Here is a 26,042-nt window from a genome sequence, read left to right on the forward strand (position 1 = left end):
TGATATGGCCTCCACAACATTTTCCTAGGCAAGCTAAGGAAGTACAGTCTGGAAGAATGGATACTTCATATTTCATATCACACAGATCCTAATGATACTTTTGTAAAACTTCAAAACATTCAAAGGGGTTTCAGCATGCCATGGCAAGCCCAACATTTTGCAAGCTAGAGCTCTAGGGCTGGTTAGATGGACTCTGCAGCACATCTCACCTTGGTGTGTCTTGGGGTGGGGCAGAAAAATAAAAATGAACCCATAAATTGCAACTTAGTATCACCTGCCGGCTCACAGACTGGAACTGCTAATCTTTCTGTTACCTGCTTAGGACCCAGGCCCATCAGACGCAGAAGAGGCCTGCCTACGCTTCTCCACAGAGCTCCAGGGCTCAAATTGCCCCGGCCAGAAACAGGTGCACACACGCCACTGCCATCAACAGCCCCCGCTTCCCCCCAAACGAACGGCTAAGGAATCAGCAAAAACGGGCCATGAGCAGCCCCAACCTGCCCCTTTCATCTGCCAGCTTGACGCTGAGCCTCAGAGACACTCCGCAAGCCCCCAGGCCTGCTGCCTTCTTACTGCTGGGGCCTGGACGCGCTTGGCGGCTCCGCCCCCGCCCGAGACACCTCGGAAGCCTCCAAGCGGCTGGTGTGAGCGCCGCAGCCAAACGGGCCTCACGTGCGAGCGCGGTGACGCACAGGGAGGAGCCTGCGGTTAGCACCCCATTCACAGCTGGCGCTGCATCCACTTCCGGGGCAGGGGTCGTCTGTGCTCCTCCCCTTCCCCCGCCGCTCTGTCTCCAGCCCCACGTCCCAAGATGGCGGCGGCCGGTGCTGGTGGCGGGGCGGCGGCTGCGGGAGGAGCAGTGTCCGCACTGTGGAGCGAAGTGAGCCGCTTCGGGCAGAGCGGCGACTACGCGCGTGCTGCCAAGGCCGTCAGCAAGAGTGAGGCTCCCTCGTGCCCATGGCCACGTCATCCCATCCCCCCCCACTCCCGCGGGCCGAATGGGCCCGCCCGCTCCACACTCCGGTTGGAATGGGGCAGCCCGTTACCCCCCGCAACCTGTCCGAATGGGCCTGCCCCCCAGTCAGAATGGGCCGGCTTGGAGCAGGCTGCGGGGGGGGGCGGAGGCGTTCTTTCAAAAAGGCCCGTAGTGTGAGTGGCTGTGTCCCGCGGCGGGTCGCCTGGACTCCACAAGAGCTGCCCCCACGCTTTTTCATCGTCAAAAAATAAGGGGGATAGCACATAGCCAGTGTGGGCCACATGCAAGAGGGTGACATACTCTGAGAGCAGCTGTGAGCCCTCCCCACCCCAATCTCCGGGGACTGGTAACTGCAGTTAGACGTTGCAGGAGCCCAGCAGGCTGAACCCCACTGCCCTCCATCCAGCAGCAGCGTATTGGGCAGCCACACAGTCTGTTCTCAGGTCCCCTCCATCCGACTGCAGGATCTTGGGCCAGGCCTAAGTGGAGGAAAAGGCTGGTGGCAGCTGTGCCGCTGTGAACGCTGTTCCATGCGCTGGGCTGCTGTCACCCTCATTGTGTATGTGCATCCCTGCATCCTTCTCTCTTGTTTCTCATCCTGCTGCCTGCAGCATGAGGTTTGTGCTTTGTCTTCGGGATGCAGGCTGTCTCATTCCTTTCAAACCCCATGTGATGGGGCCCTGAGCTACAGGTGCTGCCATCACACAAGTAATAAAAAGGAATCCACATGGAACAGCAAGAGGCAGGTTGTGTTATCTAGAGTAGTCATTTCTTGTGGACCGCTCCTGGGCTGGAGCAGAGCTTAGGGTTGGGCTGACATTGGCAGAGAGAGAAGGGGAAAAGAAAAGCAGAAAAAGCTGATGGAAAGAGAAGCAAGGTTGAGAAGATGAATGTTTAGGTCCCAGGTAGCTCTGCATCGGGGGGTTACTTGGATTGTATTTAGCCTGTTAGCCTCGATAAAATTCCTGGGGAGATTGTGAATCTGGGTTACATTGTCTTGTTCTGTCTCCGTGAAATATATGTAGTCCCGATTTTATCAAAGTCTGGTGGAGAGGACTGGCCCAGTGGGAGCAATTGACATCTGGCAAACCAAAACTTGGAATATCAGGGTCAGGCTTTGTGGATGTCTATTTGCCATGTTTCAGTACCAAGACTTTGGGGTCTGAGTCCATTGCAGAGAAAGAGCAGATACTTTTCAGAATGTTTTGGCAAGAGGTGCTGTTCAACTGCTGATAGATCATCCAAAGTGATGTCATTTGGGAAAAATCTTTCACTTTCTTCACTGCTTTTGTCCTCAGGGAACAAAGCACTGGAACCAGTAATCATTTGTTTTATTGGTCTGGAATGGTGCTCTCTTTCGATTTGGTTGCCTTTTCTTCCCAAGTGGATAATTCAGCATAGATGCCCAGTTTTCTTACCTGTTACATGGTCTGCAGAATGAAACTTTAGCCTAAGGTGCTGTTTAGTCCTTTGGCAGACAAGGTTCTTTGGGTGAATCTGTTATCTTTTATTAAACCAACTTAATTTTTTAGGAAGCTTTCAGGTTTAAAAACCATTCATCAGGCTGAGGAAGTTTCATAGTTTCTAGGGTTGGAAGGGACCTGAGCAGATCATCTAGTCCAACCCCCTGCTATGCCAGGAAAGAATACTGGGGTCAGGTGACCCCAGCAAGATGTTCATCTAACCTCCTCTTAAACACCCCCAGGGTCGGAGCCTGCACCACTTCTCTTGGAAGCTGGTTCCAGACCCTAGCCGCCCTGACTGTGAAGTAGCGCCTCCTGAGATCTAGCCTAAACCTACCCTCTGCCAGCATGTGACCGTTATTCCTGGTCACTCCTGGCAGTGCTCGGGGGAAAAGTGACTCCCCCAATGCCTGCTGATCCCCCCTGACTAGCTTATAACAGACCACAAGATCCCCCCTCAGCCTTCTCTTGTGGAGGCTGAACAGGTTCAGGTCCCATAGCCTCTCCTCATAGGGCCTGCCCTGTTGTCCCCTGATCATACAAGTGGCCCTCCTCTGGACCCTCTCAATGCTATCGACATCCCTCTTGAAGTGCGGTGCCCAGAATTGGACGCAATACTCCAGCTGCGGCCTGACCAGTGCCGCATAGAGGGGGAGGATCACCTCTTTGGACCTGCTCGAGATGCATCTGTGGATGCATGCCAAGGTGCGGTTGGCCTTCCTAACTGCCTCTCCACACTGCCGCCCATGTTCATCTTGGAGTCAGTGATGACCCCCAGATCCCTTTCCGCCTCCGTGCTGAAAAAGAGGGGAGTTCCCCAACCTGTAGGTATGGTGCCGGTTGTTCCTCCCGAGGTGCATCACCTTGCACTTGTCTGCGTTGAAACCCATCCTGTTCTTGTCGGCCCACCCTTGTAACCTGTCTAGGTCTGTTTGTAGCCTGTTGCATCCTTCCAGTGTGCCCATGTCCCCCCACATCTTGGTGTCATCAGCATATTTGAACAGGGTGCTTTTCACCCCCTCATCCAAATCGCTGATGAAGATGTTGAACAGTGCGGGTCCGAGGACCAAGCCCTGCAGAACCCCACTGCCCACGTCCTTCCAGGTTGAGAAAGACCCATCCACCACCACCCTCTGGGTGCGGCCCTCCAGCCAGTTGGCGACCCATTTGACTGTGTGGGTGTCTACACCACAGCCCCCGTTTCTTAATGAGAACAGGGTGAGAGACAGTGTCAAAAGCCTTCCGGAAGTCCAGGAAGACTATGTCCACTGCTACCCCTGCATCTAATGATTTGGTGACCTGGTCGTAGAAGACCACCAGGTTGGTCTGACAGGACCTGCCACTGATGAACCCATGTTGGTTGCCCCTAAGCATGCAGTCCTCTGCTGGCCCCTCCTGGATGTGTGCCAGCATAATTTTCTTGAACAGCTTGCCTAGGATCGAGGTAAGACTAACCGGCCTATAGTTTCCCGGGTCCTCTTTCCTGCCTTTTTTGAAGATGGGGACCACGTTGGCCCTCTTCCAGTCCTCCGGTACCTCACCAGAGCACCACAAGTGCTCATAAAGTTGTGCCAGGGGACTTGCAATGACGTCGGCCAGTTCCTTTAGAACTCTAGGGTGGAGATCATCCTGCAGTCTCTGCAGTTGGTGTGTCCTCTTCTTGGATGGAATGAAATATAAGCACTTGTGTAATTATAGCCACAGATGGGGTTTTTGCAATGCTAGAAGCAGCAGGTAGTTAATAATACCTGCATGAATTAACAAGGGGGTTGGACTTGGGGAAATTGTCCGAACTTTCATTTTTACTTAACTTCAGGTTGTCTTTTATGGGAGAAATGAATGATGGTTGTGCTTTGTGGTGAAACTATTTGCTTCCCTCAGTATTGCAGATCAACAAGGATGATGTGACTGCTCTTCACTGTAAAGTGGTGTGTCTTATTCACAGTGGAAGCTTTAAGGAAGCCCTCAGTGTAATCAACACGCACACAAAAGTGTTAACCAGGTGAGTAACTACAAAGAAAATGCAGAAGCCCTTAGGGGAGGTGCCTAGTTAATCAGCAGTTACTATCACTGGGTTTTTTTGGTGTTAGCAGAGACGAGACAAGACTACTGGCCTAATTTAGAGGAATGAGCGTAGGGCTGGGAATTGAGAACATGCAATTCTGAACCTAGCTGTTCCCCATTGCTGCTAATGCTTAGACATCTTTTACTGTCTTTGCTGGGAGCACTCATGGGCATACAGTGGAGCAGGTGCTCGTGTGAGGGACATTTACCATGTAGGCATTTGCAGGATTGAAGCCCATGTCCCTCTGGATCTCAGACTTGCCAGTTGTGACGTGGTGACTGAAATGCTTGCTTCCCTGCCTGTCTCCCTGACAGGGCTGTTGGAAAGTGCTAATATCTGAACAGTGATGAATGTGACCAGTGCTAAATACAAACTCAATAGCGAGACATCTGTGGTGCATCCACAGGTTTCTTCCCTGTTGGGAAATGAGACTTACCTGTGGACAGTAGGGGCATAGAATGGAGCATATTGTAGTAGCTGCAGCCATCTCAAAATAATTTGGATATTTTCTTATTTCAACTGCAAATATCAAACCTTCCTGAATCCTTTCATGAATTCCATCCTTCTCTGAATACTTGCAACTTAAATAACAACCCAGTTTCTTTAGCCTTGCATAAAAATGTATAGTGGGGGAGAGTAACTAAGTTCTGTTAACTGAAGCTTTTTCTACATAAAACACTTTTTGCCCAGCTGCTGGTCTTGTCACATATATTCTCCTCAGCAAGGAGAGTTCTCGCTGTCACAACTGAGGCACCTATCATGGCTAATGCTCTGTCTTCTCATGACTAAGAGCATGTGTTATTCCTATGACTCATTCCTTTCTTATATTCCCATGTTTGCTCCAGTATGATTACAGTGTTCAGAAATTTTTTGAAATATGAACCCTGTGCTTGGAAATTGCCAACAGATGAGCCATGAAGTGTGTGCTTTCAGTATCTGTTAAATTCACATAGTTTTATTTAGCTTGAGCAATTGTGTTGGGGTTAGCAGGGGAAATGTGCACCAAGCTTGTATAAAATAAGAACTGTTTCCTGTCAGTATGTCTTCAGGCTTATTGGGGTCAGCCCTGTGAAATATCATTTAGCCTAACAACTTTGTTACCAGTTCTGCTATTTTGTTTTTGTTACCTAACTTCAGAGTTAGCAGTTTGTAGTTCACGAGAGATTGCATGCCTCATATTTTCTTTTTTATCTAGAGTTGAACAGATGTGCTTTTAACTACAGGTATACTTTGATGCATCAACATATGCCTGCCTTTAAATGGCTATTTGTGAAGCTTTTCATTGGTCTGCCTTGGAAACTGATGCTCTTCAAAAACTAAACAGGAAATCTGCATGGCTTTGGCAATCTTGCCAGCATGGAGTGGAAATCTGGGTGGGCTGAGCTTCTGACCTGTCTTCTCAGATTACTCTTTGCACAGGGAGAAAAGGAGGGCTTGCATATTTTTTCTCCAGTTTCAGGTCATCAGTGCTTAAAAGATAGATGGTTAGTTACTGAATCATTTAGTACCTGCATGTGTTGTTCTTTTCCTCTTGGAATGTAGCAGCCTTTCATGAATAATTGTGGATGGTTCACTAAGGGTTCATGCATCTCCTGAGGAGTGAGGGCTGTAGATGGAATGAGTGCATTCATGGCCCTGCCTTGTTATCTTTGCAGTGACACCATTGCCTTTGAGAAGGCCTACTGCGAATACAGGCTGAACAGAATTGAAAATGCCCTGAAAACCATTCAGAGTGCCAGCCAGCAGACAGACAAACTGAAGGAGCTTTATGGACAAGTGGTAATTATGGCTTTGAAAACAGTGCATACAGTTCATGATGGTTAGACTGATACATCTGTACTGAGAGGCATGAAGAAACTAGATGTGCTTTCCTTCCTTGCAGCTGTAACTTTAAAGGCTGTGCTTTATGTTTTGGCCCTGGTCAGTTCAATGCCAGAGCTCCCTCTGACTTCAGTGGGGATTAAAATGTCAGCCCTGCTTTAGTTGGCTTGGAAAGCCTGGCCACCTGCTTGGGCAGCATGCATTATTTTTGCATAGGTAGCCCCATAAATTTTCTTCGTGGTCTTCCATTTTTACTTCAGCTCAAAGGGATCTGGTTTCACTGTTTCAGAGGACAGGGTAGCTTCCTAGCAGACACCAAATCAAGTGGCCCAAAGTTGACTGTCACTGTTTGCCACCTGACATCACTCCAATCTGGTCTTGGGGAGAAGCAGAGTCCCAGAAGAATCATTTCCTTTTCCGTATGTGAGCCAGATCAGCTTTTCTTCCTTGACCTAGTCCTTTATTTGTTTCTATACATATTTCTTGAGATGAGGCATCAGGATGAGGTGCTCAGTGTTGGAACTGAAAGAAAGGAAAGAACTGTTCTTCCTTTTGTTTCCCTGGTAACTCAGAACCATCCAAACCTGAGGAAGCAACAGTTTTTTACTAAAAAAAAAAAAAATGCCTGAAAGTGACAATCTACCCCTTGAAGAATCTGCCTTAGAATGTTGGGAAAGAATAAAATGGAAAATAAAGCTAGCTTGATTTTCATGAGTATACTTTTCAGATCTTCCTTGTGGTACTTGTTCAGGTGTCTAGTACTCAAACCAATTTCCTTCTGTCCTCAGTTGTATAGGTTGGAGCACTATGACGACTGCTCAGCCGTGTATCGGGATCTTATCCGTAACTCCCAAGATGACTATGAGGAAGAAAGGAAAACCAACCTTTCTGCAGTGGTTGCAGCCCAGAGCACCTGGGAGAAAGTGGTGCCAGTAAGTAAGTGTGTGTTTGTACTGGTGTGAGAGTGGTCCCTCTCCCCCCTAGTTGTGTCCCTGATGTAGCCCCTCTGAAGGTGCTTTGCGAGGCTTGTCAGGTTGGCAGTATTCTCCCTCTGTAAACCATCCTAGACAAGTGTCTGTCTAATTAATTCTTAAAAGCTTTGGGAACAGACCTCACCTATGACTACCAGGCCTAGTGTCCAAAACATTAAAAACACCCTTTAATTTGCCACAGGTAAGGTAGGATGAGGGCACTGTCACTGCTAGCTAACTGCACTCTTCCTTCTGGGGCTGTTGTCACTTGTCTTCCACAGTTTTCTTAGCTAAAATCCAGTAAGCGGCATCAGTGGCATCAGGTGACTCCTGTTTTTCCTGGAGGCTTCCTATCTCATGAGAGCATTTTCTGGAGGATGTTGGTGACCTCTGGGTGTGTTGAAAATCAGTCATGAGATCACTTTTTGTGGTTCAGAGGCTGTTGAAAAAATTAATGCTGTGTCAAGATTCTAACTCTGCTCACATGACTCAGACTTAACTAGGCACCTTCCTGCCAGTGGCTACATTCCATTAGATACTCCCATTCTTATGTAATAAAGGGCTTTGTCTGTCTGTCTGTAATGCTCTTGAAGCACTCTGGTTAGTGAAACAACCCATCAGAGTGCAGAGTGCTGCCATGACTGTGGGGACAGAGAGGATAGAGCAGGGGGGCAAGGCCAGCACTGCTGGCCTGGCCCCTCCCCCCAGCCCTGCTCCTTGGAGGCAGCACAGTGCTGCCATGATGGCAGGGACAGACCAGGGGTGTGGGCGAGGCTAGCAGTGCTGGAGGTGGTGGTGGTGTAGGGTGCTGGCGGAGGAGGACGAAGGGGATGGCGGGGCAAACTCTTCCACCCCCCACCCCCCAACACCCCGCTTCTGGGAAGCAGCACTCTGTCTTTGCCTGCCCCTGTTATTTTTGATGAGCAATTGGCTAGGAACTGTATATCTGTGTGGTGTTCCCATTAGCTGCAGCAGATAGATGGCTCTGTTTGGTTTCTGTTTGATTGTATCCATTAAAGCTTGAGCAAGTGCAACAGGATGTCTTTCCTGTGGAAGTCAATTTACAGTGACTTTCCCAGACAGTGCAGTGACAGAATTGCCTGTGTGTGTGAATTGACTTAGTCATAATTCTGCAAAATCTACTTATATCCAGGGAAATTTTACTAATCTCTCTATCAAAGGAAAGACCCTTTGCAAGCCCCATATTGCTTTTAGGTGTTGGACTCAGAAAAATGTACATGGCTTCATAATCTGACTTCTGATGTGAAAAATCTGTTTTTTTCAAGCATTTAACCACCTGCATTTGCTCCATGCCAGGAAGATTTGGGTCTCCAAGAAGCTACCTATGAACTGTGTTACAATGCTGCATGTGCATTGATTGGGCAAGGCAAGCTGAATGAGGCAATGAAAAAACTACAGAGAGCAGAAGGTAAGGACGCGGGAAAAGAGTGTTGTCATTTGCTGCATGTGTACACATTTGGAGAGAGGGAACATGGAATTGAGTCCTGGTCAAACGTGGAAAACAGAGTTGGCCTGCTTTAGGCCTTTCCACTACAATTCCCTGGGAGTGTTTGTCCAGAATGTTTGGGAGTTGTAACATGCACCATTCCTTTAATACAGCCCAGTTTCTTTAGCCAGTTCTTAAGGCTGGACAGATCCAACTTTAAAGGTAAACAGGGAAAGAATAATAATAGCAAATTCATTAAGTATTGGTTGTCAGGAGGAGTTGTCTTCTGCATACTTGGTATGTTCTCTGACCTGATTTATGTGGGACAAAGATGAGAATAAAGTAATTCCTTTTTTTCTGGCATTAAAAACATAAGCCTAAAAATTGGTAGAAGCCTTGTACTTAATATCCACAAGGAGCACATAAAAGGCCCTTCTTTCATACTGAAAAAGCCAAAAGCCAGGAGGTTAAAGAATTAACTTTTCCTGAACTTGTCTTTTAATTGTTTCTTCTAGATCTGTGTCGACAGTCACTCTCAGAAGACTCTGTAAGTTTGATAATGATCTGAATCATTTGCATTTTCAAAGCATTTGGTGATTTGCCATGTGATTTCTCGTTAAGTTCCCATATGATATTTTGTCCATCAGTAGTCCTCCCTGCTGCCTGTATTGCCCTTCTAATACCACCCATGGTGTCTGAGTTGTAATTCTGCATAGTGCTGAAATGCTCATTCTTGGAGATTAATTGTTTCCTTTGCCTCAGTTCTTGTGTGGTCACTTAGACAAGGGCCCTCTGGGTGTGTAGCACATCAATCTGACACACCTGCTCTGTGCTGGTAAGAATGATTGCAAACTGAAAGACCGTGAGGAATTGAGCCTGTAAGTTATGATTCAAAATTAGAACATGGCAGCCGGTGCCTAGTACCTAGCAGATTAAGCACTCTGGTTTAAGGGTGACTTTTCTGCTGTTATATCTGGTAAACTTTTTGTATTGTGATTTTAAACTTCGCATTTTTTAAATCATGTTGTGACTGGCTTACAGGTTTTCTCTGTAGTGGTGGGGATTGAAACTAGTGATGCTGCCAAAAATATATTGTAAACACCTTTCTGCAAAATGCTGGAACCAGGTAGTGTAAGAAAAGAGATGCCACGTGGTTTTGCCTTGATTTTTTTTTCTCTCCCTTCAGGATGTGACTGAGGAAGATATTGAGGCTGAACTGGCTATTATTCACGGTCAGATGGCCTATATTATGCAACTGCAGGGTCGCACAGAAGATGCTCTACAGCTTTACAATCAAATAATCAAATTAAAGTAAGGGCTTTATTAAAATGAGCTCTCCTTTCACATGGGATGAGGTTACTGCATAACAGCTGTGTGTTTTCTCATTTGTCTGCAGGCCAACAGATGTGGGATTGCTTGCTGTAATTGCAAATAACATCATTACTATTAACAAGGTATAGAATGTCCTATCTTATTTCTTTGCAAAAATGCTTCAGAAAGCTGAATGAACACAGAATTCTGCAGTCATTACACCCAGAGTTTCCACTGACATTGTTTGAAGTGAAAGAACTATGCTAGCTTATAAGTAATTCTGTTTACAATACTGCCCTAATCTTTCCATTATTTTTAGTGCCAAGGGTCTCAATCCTGTAAAAATTTAACTACATAAATTTGCATATGTATGCATCTGAAGTCAGTGTGATGGCTCACATTTGCAGGATTTCAAATTTATAAAACTGGAGTGTGCAAGTGTATGCATGTGCCGTTATATTTTTTCAGTTACATGATTGAGTCAGTTGGAGAAATGTCAGTGGTTGCATTTAGGTATGGTATGTTTGGACTTCCATAGCTGGCTGTAAGCATTGTGCAGGCACACTGTGGACATGAGGCCTTTGTGCTACTGTCAAATCCAAGTGAATGACTAAAATGAAAATTACTTGTGCATCTATAAAGACTTTTATATGAAATCTTATGCAGATAGCGTTTGAGATTTGCATTCTTGCCAAGTCTCACATTATTGTAATTTTTAAAATGTTTGTTTGGCAATCTATAATTGTGTCAGAAATCTGCTAGTTTTTATTTTGAAACTCCTAAAAACCTCTGCAGTGTAACAGAGCATACCCAGCAGAGTCAGCTTGACAGTGCTTTTTCCAGAGGCAGGTGTCATTCACAGTAGAGGATGCAGGTCTTAGATAATGTTTGTCCCTTCTTTGTGTACTCTGGTTAGTGATGAAATTTGTAACGTTGTTATTAGAGGAGCATCAATATATTGGTCCGTATTGGATCAGCACTGATAAAAGGAAAATTGATGTTATTGGCAGTTGGCTTTTTTTGGCCAGTGTAGGTGATAATCTTGCTGATTAAGTGGTGCATGCATGCATGTGGGGGAGGGAAGGGGCGTGGTTTGGGTGCAGATTGAGACCTGCACAGTGAGGGAAAGAGTGGAGCTGGGGTAGGGACAGGTGCTGCCCAGCTGGAGCCCACAGCAGGCAGCTCGCCCTCACCCTGCAAACAAATCCATGGGGCACATGCCTCCTCCGTGGGTGCACGCAGTGGTGGGGAGCCACCCATGGTTCTGTCTTGTACCCTGCCTTGGCTGTGCAGTGCCTGCCCCATTCCCTCCCTCCCTTACTGGGGGGGCTCGATCTGAACCCCCCGCAACTTACCAGCTGGACACCACACTCCAAACTGCCAGGCTGCATAGTGGGTATTGGATTGGTGTTATTGGAGAAAAAAATCCTTAGTGCATGGTGCATGGGTGTAGGTTGTAGCCATGTTGGTTTCATAGATTTCATAGACATCAGGGCTGGAAGGGACCTCGAGAGATCGAGTCCAGCCTCCTGCCCAAAGGGCAGGAAGTCAGCTAGGGTCATAGGATCCCAGCAAGATAAGCATCCAATTTACTCTTGAAGGTGTTCAACGTAGGTGCTTGAACCACCTCCGCTGGCAGACTGTTCCAGACCTTGGGGGCTCGGACAGTAAAGAAATTCTTCCTTATGTCCAGCCTGAAGCGGTCTTGCAGGAGTTTGTGACCGTTCGACCTAGTCTTCCCTTGGGGCGCTCTGGTGAACAAACGTTCCCCCAGATCCTGGTGGTCACCCCGATAAACTTATAGGTGGCCATCAGATCACCCCTGAGCCTGTGCTTTTCCAGGCTAAAGAGTCCCATGGCTCTCAGCCTATCATCATAAGATCTGTTTTCCTGACCTCTGATCATGCGCGTGGCTCTCCTCTGGACTCTCTCAAGCTTCTCCACATCCTTTTTGAATTGTGGAGCCCAAAACTGGACTCAGTACTCCAGCTGCGGCCTCACCAAGGCCGAGTACAAGGGGAGAATGATGTCCCAGGATTTGCTCGAGAAGGGATGCAAGCCAGTGTTTTGGTCGCTTTAGTAGCCGCAGCATCGCATTGCAGGCTCATGTTCATCTTGTGGTCAATGATGATCCTCAAGTCTCTTTCTTCTGTAGTGCTATCCAACGTAGCACTGCCGAGCCTATAAGGATGCTGCAGGTTTTTCCTCCCAGGGTGGAGTACCTTGCATTTTTTGGTATTAAACACCATGAGGTTCTCATCTGCCCATTTGCTGAGCTTGTCCAGGTCAGCCTGGATCGCCCACCTATCTTCTGGCATGGATGCTTTGCCCCAAAGTTTGGTGTCATCGGCGAACTTGGCCAGTCCACTCCTGACTCCAATGTCCACATCATTAATGAAGATGTTGAACAGTATGGGTCCCAGGACAGAGCCTTGAGGGACCCCCCTGGTCACAGGGCACCACGATGAGTGACTGCCATCAATTACAACCCTCTGGGTCCGACCACGGAGCCAATTTCCCAGCCAGCGGATCGTGGTGGAGCCAAGGCCACAACTGGCCAGTTTGGCCAAGAGGTGATCATGGGATACCAGATCAAAAGCTTTTTTGAAGTCAAGATATATGACATCAATCTCATCTCCCTCGTCCAGTGATAGGTCACCTGGTCATAGAAGGAAATGAGATTGGTCAAACAAGACCTACCCGCAAGAAACCCATGCTGGCTATCCCTTAGGACGTTAGCCTGGGCCAGTCCCTCAAGGATGGCCTCCTTAATAAACTTTTCTAAGATCTTCCCCAGGATAGAAGTCAGGCTAATGGGCCTGTAGTTAGCCAGATCCACTCTCCTCCCTTTCTTGAAGATCGGCACCACATTGGCCTTCTTCCAGTCTTCGGGCACTACACCAGAGCACCAGGAGTTTTCAAAGATCCGTGCCAGGGGCTGGGCTATGACGCTCGCCAGCTCCTTGAGTACCCTGGGGTGCAAATTGTCAGGGTCGGCTGACTTGAAGGTGTCCAGCTTCTCAAGGTGTTCCTTCACGAGGTCAGCATTTATGGAGGGTAGGGGATCCCCAACACCCGGATCTTCCTGTCCCACAGCAGGCATGGGCGTCCCGTGGGACTGATGAAAGACTGATGCAAAGTACCTATTTAATAGGTTGGCTTTTTCCTGGGCATCAGTTGTCAGTTGTCCTATCTGGTTTAGCAGGGGTCCAATGTTGCCCTTGCTTTTCCTCCGGCTCCCCACATATCTGAAAAAGGACTTTTTGTTGTCCTTGATGCTTGAAGCTAGTTGGAGTTCAGCTGCAGCCTTGGCTTTCGTGGTTTGCTCCCTGCAGGACCGGACCAGTGCAGAATAATCCTGCTTGGAGGTGAATCCCGTCCTCCATCCTTTGTAGGCTTTCCTTTTTAGCCGCAGGAGGTCCGCTAGGTCCCTGGAGAGCCAGGAGGGCTGCTGTGTCTTCTTGCTGCCTTTCCTCCGTGTTGGAATAGATTTGGCTTGTGCATTGAGGATCGCTTCCTTGAGAAGCAACCACTCTTCAAAGTCGGCTTTTCTGAAGTCAAGGACTTCTGTGTTGCTGACTGACTTGCCAGCTTTACGGCAGATGGTGAAGATGATCAGCTCGTAGTCGCTGTCACCCAGCTTCCCATCGATCACTAGGTCGCCGATTAGGTTGTCCCCCGTAGCCAGTACCAGGTCGAGCAGCGCTTTGCCTCTCATTGGCCCATAGACTTCTTGAGTCAGGTAGAGGTCATCCACGCACGAGAGAAAGCTTTGTGACCGCTCGGATTTTGCTGAGTGATCTTCCCACGAGATGTCCGGGTAATTGAAGTCACCCATGACAATCAAGGTCCTGGAGCAAGCGGCCTCAGTCAGTTCCCGGGCGAACTCCTGGTCAAGCTCAGGGCTTTGAGTGGGAGGTCTGTAGTAGACTCCCACCGTTGTGTCCCCTGTGCCGTATTCCTCATGAATTTTTACCCAGAGGGTCTCTAGCTGTCCATGCTGGTCGCCAACATCAGCTTGCAGGGACATGTAGCTTTCCTTCACATAGAGAGCTACACCCCTGCCCCTTTTGTCAACACGATCCCTCCTGTACAGGGTATAGCCCTCTATACCTGTGGTCCAGTCATGGGTGGAGTCCCACCAGGTCTCCGTTATCCCAGTGACGTCATAATTCTTTGCACTTTGGTCTAAGGACATAGGCAGACAAAGTTCTTTGGGTAAATCTGATATCTTTTATTAGACCAACATCATTTTTCAATTAAACTCCTTAGAATGAAGAAAATAGTTTAACTTCCTTGTAACTTATTAGCTGATATGTTTGGATGCTGATTTACCTACATACCACTGTTTCAATTGGTTCACATTTTGAAGATTTTTGGCACATCTAGAGAGTCAGTTACTCTTCAAATAAAAGCTTAGGTGCTGAAGCACAAGGTGTAAGCCTTGTGAGAATTTCAACTTCTTGAGCTGTGAAAAATGCCTTAAATTCAGCCTCTTGCAATGTTACTTCATTCTGCCACATGAGACATTTCTTTTAGATGTCTAAGTTTTATATAGTGTTGCAAAGTCTTATGGGCGGCCTTGCTAACTTTTATTGTAAAGAGAGGAAACCTTTCCCATAATACGAAAAAGAGTAAATACTCTGTAGTGCAAGTCTTGAGAAAAGCACTTAAACATTGACTGGTTTAGAAGGAGTAGTTACCAAGACCTTATTTTTTCCCCACACGGGAAAGTGATGGGCTTAGATCCTGCTCTAGCCAGCAGTATGTGCTAGTAGCACCATTCTCTTAAGCCTGGGTTTGGCTGTTTTTCATGGCAGTTGGGATTTTTTTTTTTTTTTTGACAGCAGTAGGGAATGGAGGAGGGACTTGGGCTGTCTCTGTTTGGACGAGCCAGGTTCAATGCCCTGTTCCACTCTAAGCTTCCTGTATGACCTTGGGCAAGTCATTTAACTGCTTTGTACCTTGTACCTCAGGCTAATAGCACCAATGTATATGCAGGAGGCCCATGAGAGTTATGCAGTAAAGATTGGGAGGTGCTCAGATAGTATGACTGAAGGGGCTTGATAAGTGGGCACAACGTAGTCATGTCTTCCCAAGTTGCTGTACCCTCACTGCGCCTCTGTGTTGTTTTCTCTCTAACGTTCAGAGCTGATGAGCACTGGTGCAGGTGTGTGTCTATGAGTGTTCATGGCAAAGGATGAGCAGTGCATGCATTTGGGAGAAGGAAGACAGGGGTGGGGCTAGGGGAGGGCATTTTTTGAGACAAAACTCAAATTGGGATTTTAGGGGCACCTCCTAGATGAGCAGCATAGTGAAATTGGGCTTTGCCTCTCTGCTTCTGTTTCTCACAGGACCAAAATGTCTTTGACTCGAAGAAGAAAGTGAAGCTGACCAATGCAGAAGGAGTAGAACACAAACTCTCCAAGAAACAACTCCAGGCGATCGAGTTTAACAAAGCTTTATTGGCAATGTACACCAACCAGGTAAAAGGGGATGCTTCTGCAGATCTCCCAGCTTTCTGCAGAATGGTCTTTCCCTGTCAAACTTGGTTGTAGTTATGCAGAGCTGGAAGAAAGTGGGGCTGCCAGGCTTTTCAAAGGTGTTCAGAATCCAGCAGTGGCTATTGAAATGATTCTCTTGCTAAGCCCTTTTGAGAATCTGGGACCTTCATTTAAGGAAGCTGAGCAATTAAAACACTGTTTTTCAACTTCAGACTCAAGGCACCCCTGGATAGACTCAGTGCACTCCCTCAGAAAATGCCAGGTCTTAGTTTTTATTCTTTTTTTTCTTTTTCAAAGACCACAACTATGGATTTCTTTTTGAAACTTCTGGTTTTATCTTATGACTCATGTTTTGTACATCTAACTGTGCTAATGTAATGTGGCACCCTGATTGAGGATGATTGATTGAGAATCGCTGATTTCAAAGAAACATCCTTCCTTAAAGTTTCCAGTCTAAAGCACTCATAGTGGGTTCCTTTGTTAGTCAGATCATTGACTGACATGCAGGGTAAATCCTTAATGTAGCTTATCTCAGTTTTTGTTATAGTGATGCTAGTAGTAGTTTTGAAACTGAGCTGTCCTGTCAGTTTCAAGGCTGCTGTTTGAGGCAGTGTTCTGAGTAACAGTGTAACCAGCCTAGGAATTTGCAGACAGCTGCACAGAGGCTAGAGCCTATTCTTTGGGCCATAGTTTCTCAACCCGTGGTACGCATACCCCTGGGGGTATGCAAGACACAGGCAGGGGGTACACAGGCACAGAAAACCCCCACAGCAAGGGGGTGCTGCCACTCCTCCTGCTGCCGCCAGGTTCATGACCGGTCACTTGCCCGCACTCCCAAGCCGGCTAAAGGCTGTTGCAGGAGTGGGAGGGCGGGCACATGGATACCCGTGCACTTCCCACTGACAAGCAGGTGAGTTTTCTTTCTTTTTTTATCCTGCCTGAGCTTTGAGGGGAGAGGGGCAGACCGAGACCCCCCCCAGAGTGCAGGAGGGGCAGGGTGCTGCCCCGCTCCCTCCTGCACTGTGGGGACTGGCCCCATGACCCAGCCTGCCCAGGACCCAGTTCACTGCAGGCAGGAGGGCTAGCAATGGCACTAGGCTCTTCCGGGCGCTTGGGGCAGGCTGCGGTGGCCTTCTGTGCCACACTTATTAGCATAGCATGAACATTCTCCTAATTTGCTTATTAGTGTTTCTTATTGCTTATTAAGGCCCAAAATATTTGGAAGCTTTGCAGCAAAGGTCTAATGAGCGCGTTGGAAATTATTCCTGGGCTTGCATCAGGCTGGGCATGGCGAGCATGATGGAAAACCCAATTGCCTGGTTACTTTCAAGCCTTGATCTGGGCATGAAGGGCTGCTGGGTCAGCTGGGGCTTTGCTGTGGGCTTGGGAACAACATCCCCCACAGTCCGTCAGACCTCTTGGAGCTAAAATTTGGCCACACTGCATCTCAAGTAGAATGTTGGCCAGTCTCCCCTGGGAAGTGCTCAGTGCCCTCACACGAGTTAGTTGCAACAGGACAAAGCCCTGGGAATGGACTGTGGGGAGTAGTTCTGTGCCAGAGCCCCAGGGATGGCTTTCACCAAGACCTCATAGGCCTATCTGGTTGCTGCACTCTGCTCAGCTTTGTTCTGCTGCAAATGGAAGTTCAAATTTTTTGCCATAGTTTTGAGAGGAGGAAGGGGTGAGAGAGAAAGGGAAATAGGGTGAGAGAGAAGAAAAGAGGGCGAGAGAGACAAGGATAGAGGGCGAGAGAGCGAGATGGGAGGGTGAAGAGAGAGAGGGAAGCGGGGAGAGGGAGGGGGCAGGTAGTAACTGTAATTGTGGTGTTGGCTTCTTCTGGGGCTGCTGCACAGGGGCATTCATGGCCTGGGGGTTGCCAACCCCTGCTCTACAGATTTACCTCACCGCGTTGCGGCTTCTGCTTCTCCCCATCACCCCAGCCCCTGCTGCTCCAGAAACTGACCTAACAACTTTATAGGATTTAATGCTGAACCAGTTTCTAGTAGGGACTGTTGACATGAAATTCTAATGGATTTTTGCTAGAAGTAAATATCTGCAGCTGCCTGTGCAGGAAATAACAACTTAGCTCTTAGAAAGGCAAGTGTTAGACAGAAAAGTTGTCAGGGGACTGGGGCAGTTGCATAAAGCTTCCCTTCTTTTTCCAGAAAGCTTAGCAAAATTCAACTCACCATCAGTGCATTTCTTATACACCCCCGCCCCTTCCACCCCCTGTCCACATGCATGCGGCCTAATGGGACGACCAAGGTGTGGGAAGGATTTGTGTTATGGTAACCTGCGGTGCTCCATTGGGCAGATGCTTTTCCAGATGATGTGTTTGTTTAGGCACTAGCACCGTAGGGCCTGCACCTTAATGTTCTCCCCTCTCCTTTCTGAGGGGGTAGTACAGTTGCACTAACTACCCCCTAATCCTGTGATCTTGTGTCCTTCAGGCAGACCAGTGCCGCAAGCTATCAGGAAGCCTTCAGTCACAAAGCCCTGAGCACCTGCTCCCTGTGTTAATCGAGGCAGCCCAGCTGTGTCGTGAGAAACAGCATGCAAAAGCAGTTGAGCTTCTCCAGGTAGGTGACTCAAAGGCTAGTGCTGGCCTCAAGACCACTTCCATTTTTGCCCTGGCAGTGCAGGCCAAAAAGCAGGCTTTTTCTTGGCCTCAAACAGCAGTACTCAGTACATAAAGCAGTCAGTAGCCTTCAAATGTAAGGGACTGCAGGAACCCAGCCCTCCATCAGTTGTTGTCAGTCATCCCTTAGTTTCCTTGCTGGTGGGTTCAGCATGCAGTGGCCAGTCTGGCTTGTTCCTTGTATTTTACATACTTCCTCCTACTTAGCAGTGCTTTTCTCCAGCTACAGTGGAACACCTCTATAAAGCTAGTGTCTTCTTGACAAAAGACCCTTGTTTTCTGCTGTGGGAGTAGTTTCAGGGTTGCTTTCCCTCCCTCACAGCAGCATCATAGATGGCAGTGACAGAATAGTGCATGCCTCCTGGAAAGGAGGACTTCATTCTCCCTACACAGCACATAGAATCATAGAAGTAGAATTGGAAGGGACCATGTAGATCTTCAAGTCCAACTGCCTGCCTGGGCAGGAGAAAAACTGGGCTGAAATGACTCTAGCCAGGTAGGCATAAAGGCTCTTCTTAAAGACCCCAAGGGTAGGAGCCAACACCACTTCCTTTGGAAGTTGGTTCCAGATCCTAGCCGCCCTAACTGTGAAGTAGTTCTTATGGATGTCTAATCTAAACCTACTCTCCAACAACTTATGGCCATTATTCCTTGTTATGCCAGGGGGCGCAAGGGGAAACAAGGTCTCCCCCAAACCCTTCTTGTCCCCCCTAGTGAGTTTATAGACGGTCACCAGCTCCCCCCTCAGCCTTCTCTTGTGAAGGCTGAACAGGTTCAAGTCCCGCAGTCTCTCATTGTAGGGTCTGCCCTGTAGTCCCCGGATCATGCGGGTGGCCCTCCTCTGGACCCTCTCACTGTTGTCCACATCCCCCCTGAAGTGGAGCACACAGAACTGGACACAGTACTCCAGCTGTGGCCTGACCAGTGTCATGTAGAGGGGGATGATCACCTCCTTGGACCTGTTCGAGATGCACCTGCGGATGCACAACAAGGTCTGGTTAGCCCTGCTAACTGTGACCTCACATTGTCGGCTCATGTTCATCTTGGAGTCAGTAATGACTCCAAGATCCTTTTCTGCCTCCGTGCTCTCAAGAAGGGAGTTTCCTATCTTATAAGTGTGCTGCTGGTTACTACTGCCCAAGTGCAGCACCCTGCACTTGTCAGTATTGAAGCGCATCCTGTTTATGTTAGCCCACCTCTGTAACCTATCCAGGTCTTGCTGCAGTCTTTCCCTCCCTACTAGCGTGCTCACCGCACCCCAAATTTTGGTATCATCAGTGAATTTAAACAGGTAGCTTTTCACCCTGTCATCCAAATCGCTGATAAAGAAATTGAACAGCGCAGGCCCAAGGACCGAGTCCTGGGGGAATCCGCTGCCCACTTCTCCAGGTCGAATATGACCCGTCCACCACCACCCTCTGAGTACGACCCTTGAGCCAATCTGCAATCCATCTGACTGTGTAGGCATCAATGCCACAGTTGCCTAATTTTAAATGAGGGTGGGGTGGGAGACGGTGCCAAAGGCCTTGCTGAAGTCTAAAAAGACTACGTCCATGGCAACACCTGCATCCATTGCCTTTGTGACTTGATCATAAAAGGCAATCAGGTTGGTCTGACATGACCTGCCCCTAATGAAACCGTGCCGGTTCCTCTTGAGCATCATCCCTGAAGCCGGCCCATCACAGATGTGCTCCTTGAGGATCTTCTCAAAGAGTTTCCCTAGGATTGAGGTAAGACTGATGGGCCTATAGTTGCCTGGGTCCTTTCTCTTCCCTTTTTTGAAAATGGGGACCACGTTGGCTATCTTCCAGTCATCTGGCACCTGGCCTGAGCACCACGAGTGCTCGTAAAGCCGTGCCAAGGGCCCTGCAATAACCTCAGCTAGCTCCCTCAACACCCTGGGGTGGAGAGCATCTGGACCCGCTGAGTTGAACACATCCAGCCCCTCCAGAAGCTCTCTAACCCGGTCCTCCCCAACCTGAGGTCTGGAGACGTTCCTCTCAAGTCCGTCTGGCATCACAGCGGGGAAGTCCCAGTCCCTGCACAAGAAAATGGAGGTGAAGAATTGGTTAAAGAGGTCTGCTTTCTCCTCTGGCGCAACCACCAGATTGCCCAGAGAATCTTGCACGGGCCCCACATTTCCCGGTGCTTTCTTCATCCTCCCTATATTTTTGAAAAAGGACTTTTTATTATCTTTGATTTTGGACGCAAGTCCTAGCTCTATGTCTGCCTTAGCTTTCCTGACAGCCCCCCTACATGCCGAAGCAGAGGACGTAGCACCCCCCTTCCACCGGTTGTATGCTGCCTTTTTGGCAGTCAGTCATTTCCATACACCCTTGGTGAGCCAGGGGGGCTTTCGGGCACTCCTGCCCCCCTTGCTTCTTGTTGGGATGGTCACCCCTTGGGCCCTGAGTATTGTCTCCTTAAGGAACGACCACTCATCTTGGGCTCTGAGTTCCCCTCCCCTTGAGAACCCCAGCGCCTCTCCCACTAATCTCCTCAACTTGTTGAAGTTGGCCCTCTTGAAGTCTAGGGCTACCGCCTTTCTGCAGGCCCTTGACACCCTGCACTGGATGGTGAATTTCAGCAAGCGATGATCGCTATCACTCAGGTGGTCAAGAACCTGGAGGCTCCTTACCAGGTTGTCGCCATAGCTGTGCCCATGGTGTGGTGTCCACATACACTTTCCATTCCTTCTGGCTAGTGGCCTACATGACAAAGTTGTGCCAATTTAATGTAACTGGCAAGGTTCTTTGAATAGATATGATACCTCTTATTAGACCAGCTGGGTACTTGGAATATGTTTTTAACAAGCTTTTGGCTCCCTATGCCTAAAGAAGGGTGACTGTGCCCGGAAGCTTGCTAAAAACTTTTTATGTCGTTAGACCAGCATGACTACAACCAAAAACTCAGCGTTAATTTTAACTGGCATTTAAACTGGCTGGGGGGACAATATCTGGTTTGGCTTAAGAGTGTCTTCTTTCAGTTTAGCATACACTGTCTCCTAATTGATTGTAGCCAATTTGAAATGATGTCCATGCAGCTTATGAAATATGCACCTTAAATATGGAAACTTAAATAAGGTCTTGGCTATTGTGACAGGCAGCACCTTGGAGCACTGTGGTCATCGGCTGCTGAGTGGATAATAGCATCTAAGAGACTTCCATATACTTGAGTGAGAGGACTCCTGAGGCCAGTCAGGACAGTATTTTGCTATGAGTGATGCTCCTTTAACACAGACCTTGCTTGGAGATGGTGCTGTCATGAATATTACCCTTCCCCACCCTTCCCACCACCAACAGTTGCAGTCAGACCTTATTTTGGAGACTAGTTTTAAAACAGGACAAGCTGCAGTTGTTACTTGGTGCCTGTGAACATGGTCATGCATTCTTTTGTTTCTGCCTCAGGATTTTGCAGATCAACATCCTGCTAATGCAGTAGAGATCAAGCTTACAATGGCACAGCTGAAAATTGCTCAAGGTATGAGGCACCTTTTTTGTGTTGGGAAATGCTTGCCTTTTTATTTGCCCTGTGTTTGAGGACGCACTTTGAAGGTATATTTACACTACAGTGATTGCAGTGCTCTACAGGGATACCTAGGCTAGCTGGGTGAATCCATGATGCTACAGTGACAGCCCATCCACTACCATAGTGGGATGGAGTCTCCTAGTAAACAGGAGTATGCTGCTAGGTGAGAGCTTGGCATAGATACTCGTAGAACACTTCCACCCTGAAACCAGGGTCTTGGGAAGCTAACAGAGCATGGTTTTGGGCACTGCTAGTATTGGTCCTTCAGGATCTTGGAAGATGAACTATTGTGGGTACTTCAGACTAATAGAAGAAAGTGAGGGCAGGATGCTAGTAATCCAAGGTCTAATTTGGCAGGTTCAGCATGTGCGGGGTATGTGCTAAGCAAAGGGGGTGGTTCTTCCATTGTCTTGTGACTGCTCCAGCAGGCAAAGCTGTAAGATTAGTGTGCTGTGTGCTACTGCTGCTGACTGAATATTGCTCATGTTCCCAGTCCTTCCCCTCACCCTCACTTATGCACTGTCCCACACCATGTTTGGCATAGGTTTAGTGTCTGTTTGTCCAGAGTGCCAGCATTATGCTCCCTGGCTGCTTGGTAAAGCTACCTGTAGTTAGTGGGACTCTGTGATGTACACAAGGAAACAGTCTGGCCTAATATGGCTTGAGGAGGCTTCAGAATTACCCTGTGTTGGTCTGATTTTATACCCGTTGAAGCAGGTGGTGTAACGCAAGTCAGGCCATGGTTGTGGATCCTACCATGCAGGGTTGTTCTGACTTTTTGTAGAAGCCACCCAGCTCTTTATTTTCCTGCCTCTGCTGTGAGCCTGCACATACAGTACTGCCCACAAGCCCCTGTATTTAGGCTTAAACAGGAAGGAGCCCCTTGGATGGGCCAGCTGCCTGCCATCCCTTGGGCATGTGGAGCCCAGAACCGTGCTCTGGTCAATGGTAGAAGAATGAGGCACTGCTGAGATTTGTCACTTCCCTGCTAATAGCTGGTGATTGGAGTCATCTGAGCAGTTGTGGTGGAGAGCTTCCTCACCAGGTGGGGAACGGGGAGGGTGTAGCATGTCATGATTCTCCTCAGCACCTCCCCCATCCCGACCATCATGTACTCAGATGTTTCTAGGCAGAAATGGAGAAGCAGCAGAGCAAGGAAAGCATTGCTGTACAGCTGAAGGTACACTTCTTTCTTTAAGGTAGCATCACAAAAGCCTGCATCATTCTGAAGAGCATAGAGGAGTTGCAGCACAAGCCAGGCATGGTGAGTAGCTGTTACTGTGTTCCCAGACATGCACTGTCACAATGTCCTTATGTCAGGAGCCTTTCTCTGTTCCTGTTGTCCCCTTCCTGCTGGTTCTCAAGGCTCAGGTCTGCCCTTGATGTGTGCTGTCTGTCTTGGCTCACTCCTCTGCCTGCAGTGATGCTTGCTTGCAGAGACTTTTCATGCATAGCATTATACCTCAGTAGATTTTAGAACTTGGAACCATCTTGTTTATCCTGGACACAGCTGGCCAGCCAAAGGCTAACAGCTTACATTAATGATTGCCAGAGGCTATGAACTACCATCCTTCCTAGTCACAGCTGCTCAGACCCCTCTTGTATTTCAACTGCACTTGGATAATATCCTAGGCCAGCTATTTGCCTGGGAAATAATGTTAAGAATTTATTAAAGAGGAGCTTCAAAATGCCTTCATGCTTAACCAGTAGCTGGAAGCAAGGTGGAGTGAGCCAGTAAAACATGACCCTTCAGTTCTGTATGATGCTCAAAGCATCCTGTAGGCACCTTGGCCTTCTTAGCTTCTGGGATTCAATATCTTGTTCCCTTGCCATGCAGATACAAGCTCCTTTCAAGGGGATTGACTAAGATTTTCATATGTTTACAACAAAAGAAAGAAATCTGGCAGGCAACTTACCCAAAGAATAAATACTAAGCAAATGTGTACCCTCATGTTACTGTTCTACTCATATTTATCAGTCAAAGCTGCTATTGTGGTTTTAGTAACAGTACAAAAGTTCTTCACAGTACATGATCTCCTCTTCCATCCTTTGTGCAATAAAGTCATAATCATGCTTTTGTAATATTTGTTGTTTCCATGGTGATGACATAGTTCTTGTATCCTAACCATCAACCTAACTGCTGGAAAAATGGGGCAGTTGTGTTTGGTGGGGAGGGGCTTTTATTCAGATACTCTGCTAAGCACCAAATTAGGCTGTCCTGGCCTTTACAGTGACATCCTGGTTGGGACTTCAGGAACTGTAGAGTAGAAGTATTGCAAATGGGTTTGTTGCTGCTTTTGGAACTCCCCTATAGCAGTGCTTCACTTGATTCTTTTGTTCTTTAATGATTTTTTTAGCTCACCCTCTAATTATGCATTTCTTACTCCCTGCCATATGTGCACATTCTAATGGAAAGGCCAGGGAGACAGTGTTGCAGGGATTTGTACTATGGTAACCTCCAACACTCCTCTGGGGTGGTACTTCCCAGAAGATGCATCTGTTTGGGCACTAGCACCAGTGGGCTTGCACCTGAATGCTCCCTATCCTTTCTGAGGGGGAAGCACAATTGCATTAACCATCCCTTAATTCTGTGCTCTTGTGTCCCTCAGGCAGACCAGTGCCGCAAGCTGTCACCATCCTAAGGTGACAAGTGCTAAAAATAAATGTAAATAAACTCCATTCGGTTGGCAACAAGATGACTAAAATCCTGGCTTTCAAGCTGTTCTTTGATATTTGCAGGTGTCTGCATTGGTGACAATGTATAGTCATGAAGAAGATATTGACAGTGCGATTGAGGTCTTCACACAAGCTATCCAGTGGTACCAGCAATTCCAGGTAAGCAGAGCAGGAAAGATGGCATGTAAAAACTTGAGTTGCCTTGGCTGGTTGGCAGCTGGTTTGGGTCCACTTGTTCCTCACCAGCTCCTACCTTCTTCCAGTACACGTCAACAGGAGAGGAGTGCTTTGGTTCCGGTTTGTCCTTGCCAAACGCTAACCCCATCTATTGAGGCTGGGGGATTAGAGAGCTCTGCTTCTCATCCATGTGAAATGCTTCTGGCATTAGGTTTGTCACAGGCCAATGGTAAACCTGCCATAGGGAGGAAATGGCAGGCTATTTACCAGCCCTTCTGGTGCCTGCTGGCTTACCAGGGGTGTAGAGCTGGTAGGGGGCAGTGTGCAGAATTCCTTCTTTCCTTGTAATAATGCAGTCATTTGTCTCTTGGTATTTATTTGAAGAGCTTCAGGGCTGGTGGTCAAATACATGCTCATCAGCCTGCTTGTTTTGCTTTTAAATGAGTCATAGGAATGATCAGGTTCATTCCTCTGGGCTGACAGTAGTAATCTCATCCAGTGTCTGACCAGTATGTGTCTTGGAGGAACAGGATGTAGCACTTATTTTGGCAGGTAGTTAATTGTCAGGAGTAATTAGAGAACTTGAGTCCCATTGAAACTGTTCTGCTGCAGCACCAGCTGTTGACTGCATCCCTCTTTCTTGTTTTTCCTCCTGCAAGGACCCTGAGCTTTTCCAAACGCACCTGTCTGCAAATTTGGCCCAAAGGCCAAGTTGTCAGGCGCTGAGGAAATGGCTGACATGCAGAGGTGACAGAGCGGTAAATCAATGTTACCTTGCTGGGATTATTGAATCCTGCTGAAGCCTGCTATCCCCACCTCTGGTTTTGATGCGCAGCTGTCAGTAAGGACATAGGCTGCTGTATTAACAAGGTAGAGGTGTGGGGACCTGCTCCTTTGTAGGTGGGGTCTCCAAGCAGAAGGCTGGTTCGCACATCACGGCAGCTCTTATGCAAGGGAGTGAAGGGCTGAGGGTGTACAGAGCTTGGGTCAGAGCCAGGAACACTGTTATGCCCCTTGTACTCTAGATGTGCAGGGACCAGGACAATGCGTGTCCCCAGTGCTAAGTAGCAAGGAGAAGGCAGAGTTGGGAAGATCCCCCCCGCCACAATTTCCCTGTGCAGTGGGTAGTGGCTTGAACCTCCAGCACGTGGGCCACATGCAGTCTGCCAAGCCATAGGTATAAGGCCCGCAGATCAGGAAATTTGACAAAAAATACATCATCCCCTTTCCCTCACTGTAGAATCCCAAGTCCTGCACAGCAGATTGGGGCTGTGTGGATGGGTCTGTGCTAGTGGAGTCAGGTTGAGTCTGGGCCATAACCCACCCCCATTCCCCATGGGGATGTCTCTTGTCTTCCATGCAGCCAGATGGGGCCCTGCTGTGACTACGCTCTGCTAGATTGGGACCACAAGCTGATCTGGCTTGGGCATTGCCAATCCGGCTTGTCAGCCAGAAAGGTTGAGTG

The 26,042-nt window shown here is 48.1% G+C and overlaps 1 protein-coding gene across 1 annotated transcript in view; it reads left to right on the forward strand.

Moving 5' to 3' along the window:
• Nucleotides 1-770: 770 nt before the first annotated feature.
• SRP72 (signal recognition particle 72) overlaps nt 771-26,042 on the forward strand; it is a 34,906-nt gene continuing 9,634 nt past the window's right edge. Inside the window, exons 1-13 of the mRNA XM_090036882.1 lie at nt 771-938; nt 4,321-4,441; nt 6,160-6,283; nt 7,114-7,257; nt 8,614-8,725; nt 9,259-9,290; nt 9,930-10,054; nt 10,140-10,197; nt 15,409-15,540; nt 18,009-18,137; nt 21,604-21,676; nt 22,924-22,988; nt 24,464-24,559. Coding sequence (XP_089893008.1) covers nt 812-938; nt 4,321-4,441; nt 6,160-6,283; nt 7,114-7,257; nt 8,614-8,725; nt 9,259-9,290; nt 9,930-10,054; nt 10,140-10,197; nt 15,409-15,540; nt 18,009-18,137; nt 21,604-21,676; nt 22,924-22,988; nt 24,464-24,559 — 1,338 coding nt within the window. The 5' untranslated portion in view covers nt 771-811. The remainder of the gene's footprint in view (nt 939-4,320; nt 4,442-6,159; nt 6,284-7,113; nt 7,258-8,613; nt 8,726-9,258; nt 9,291-9,929; nt 10,055-10,139; nt 10,198-15,408; nt 15,541-18,008; nt 18,138-21,603; nt 21,677-22,923; nt 22,989-24,463; nt 24,560-26,042) is intronic.

This window comes from Crocodylus siamensis, chromosome 2 (assembly GCF_052110815.1).
Source record: "Crocodylus siamensis isolate JL-2025a chromosome 2, ASM5211081v1, whole genome shotgun sequence".
In the NCBI taxonomy this organism is placed as follows: domain Eukaryota; kingdom Metazoa; phylum Chordata; order Crocodylia; family Crocodylidae; genus Crocodylus; species Crocodylus siamensis.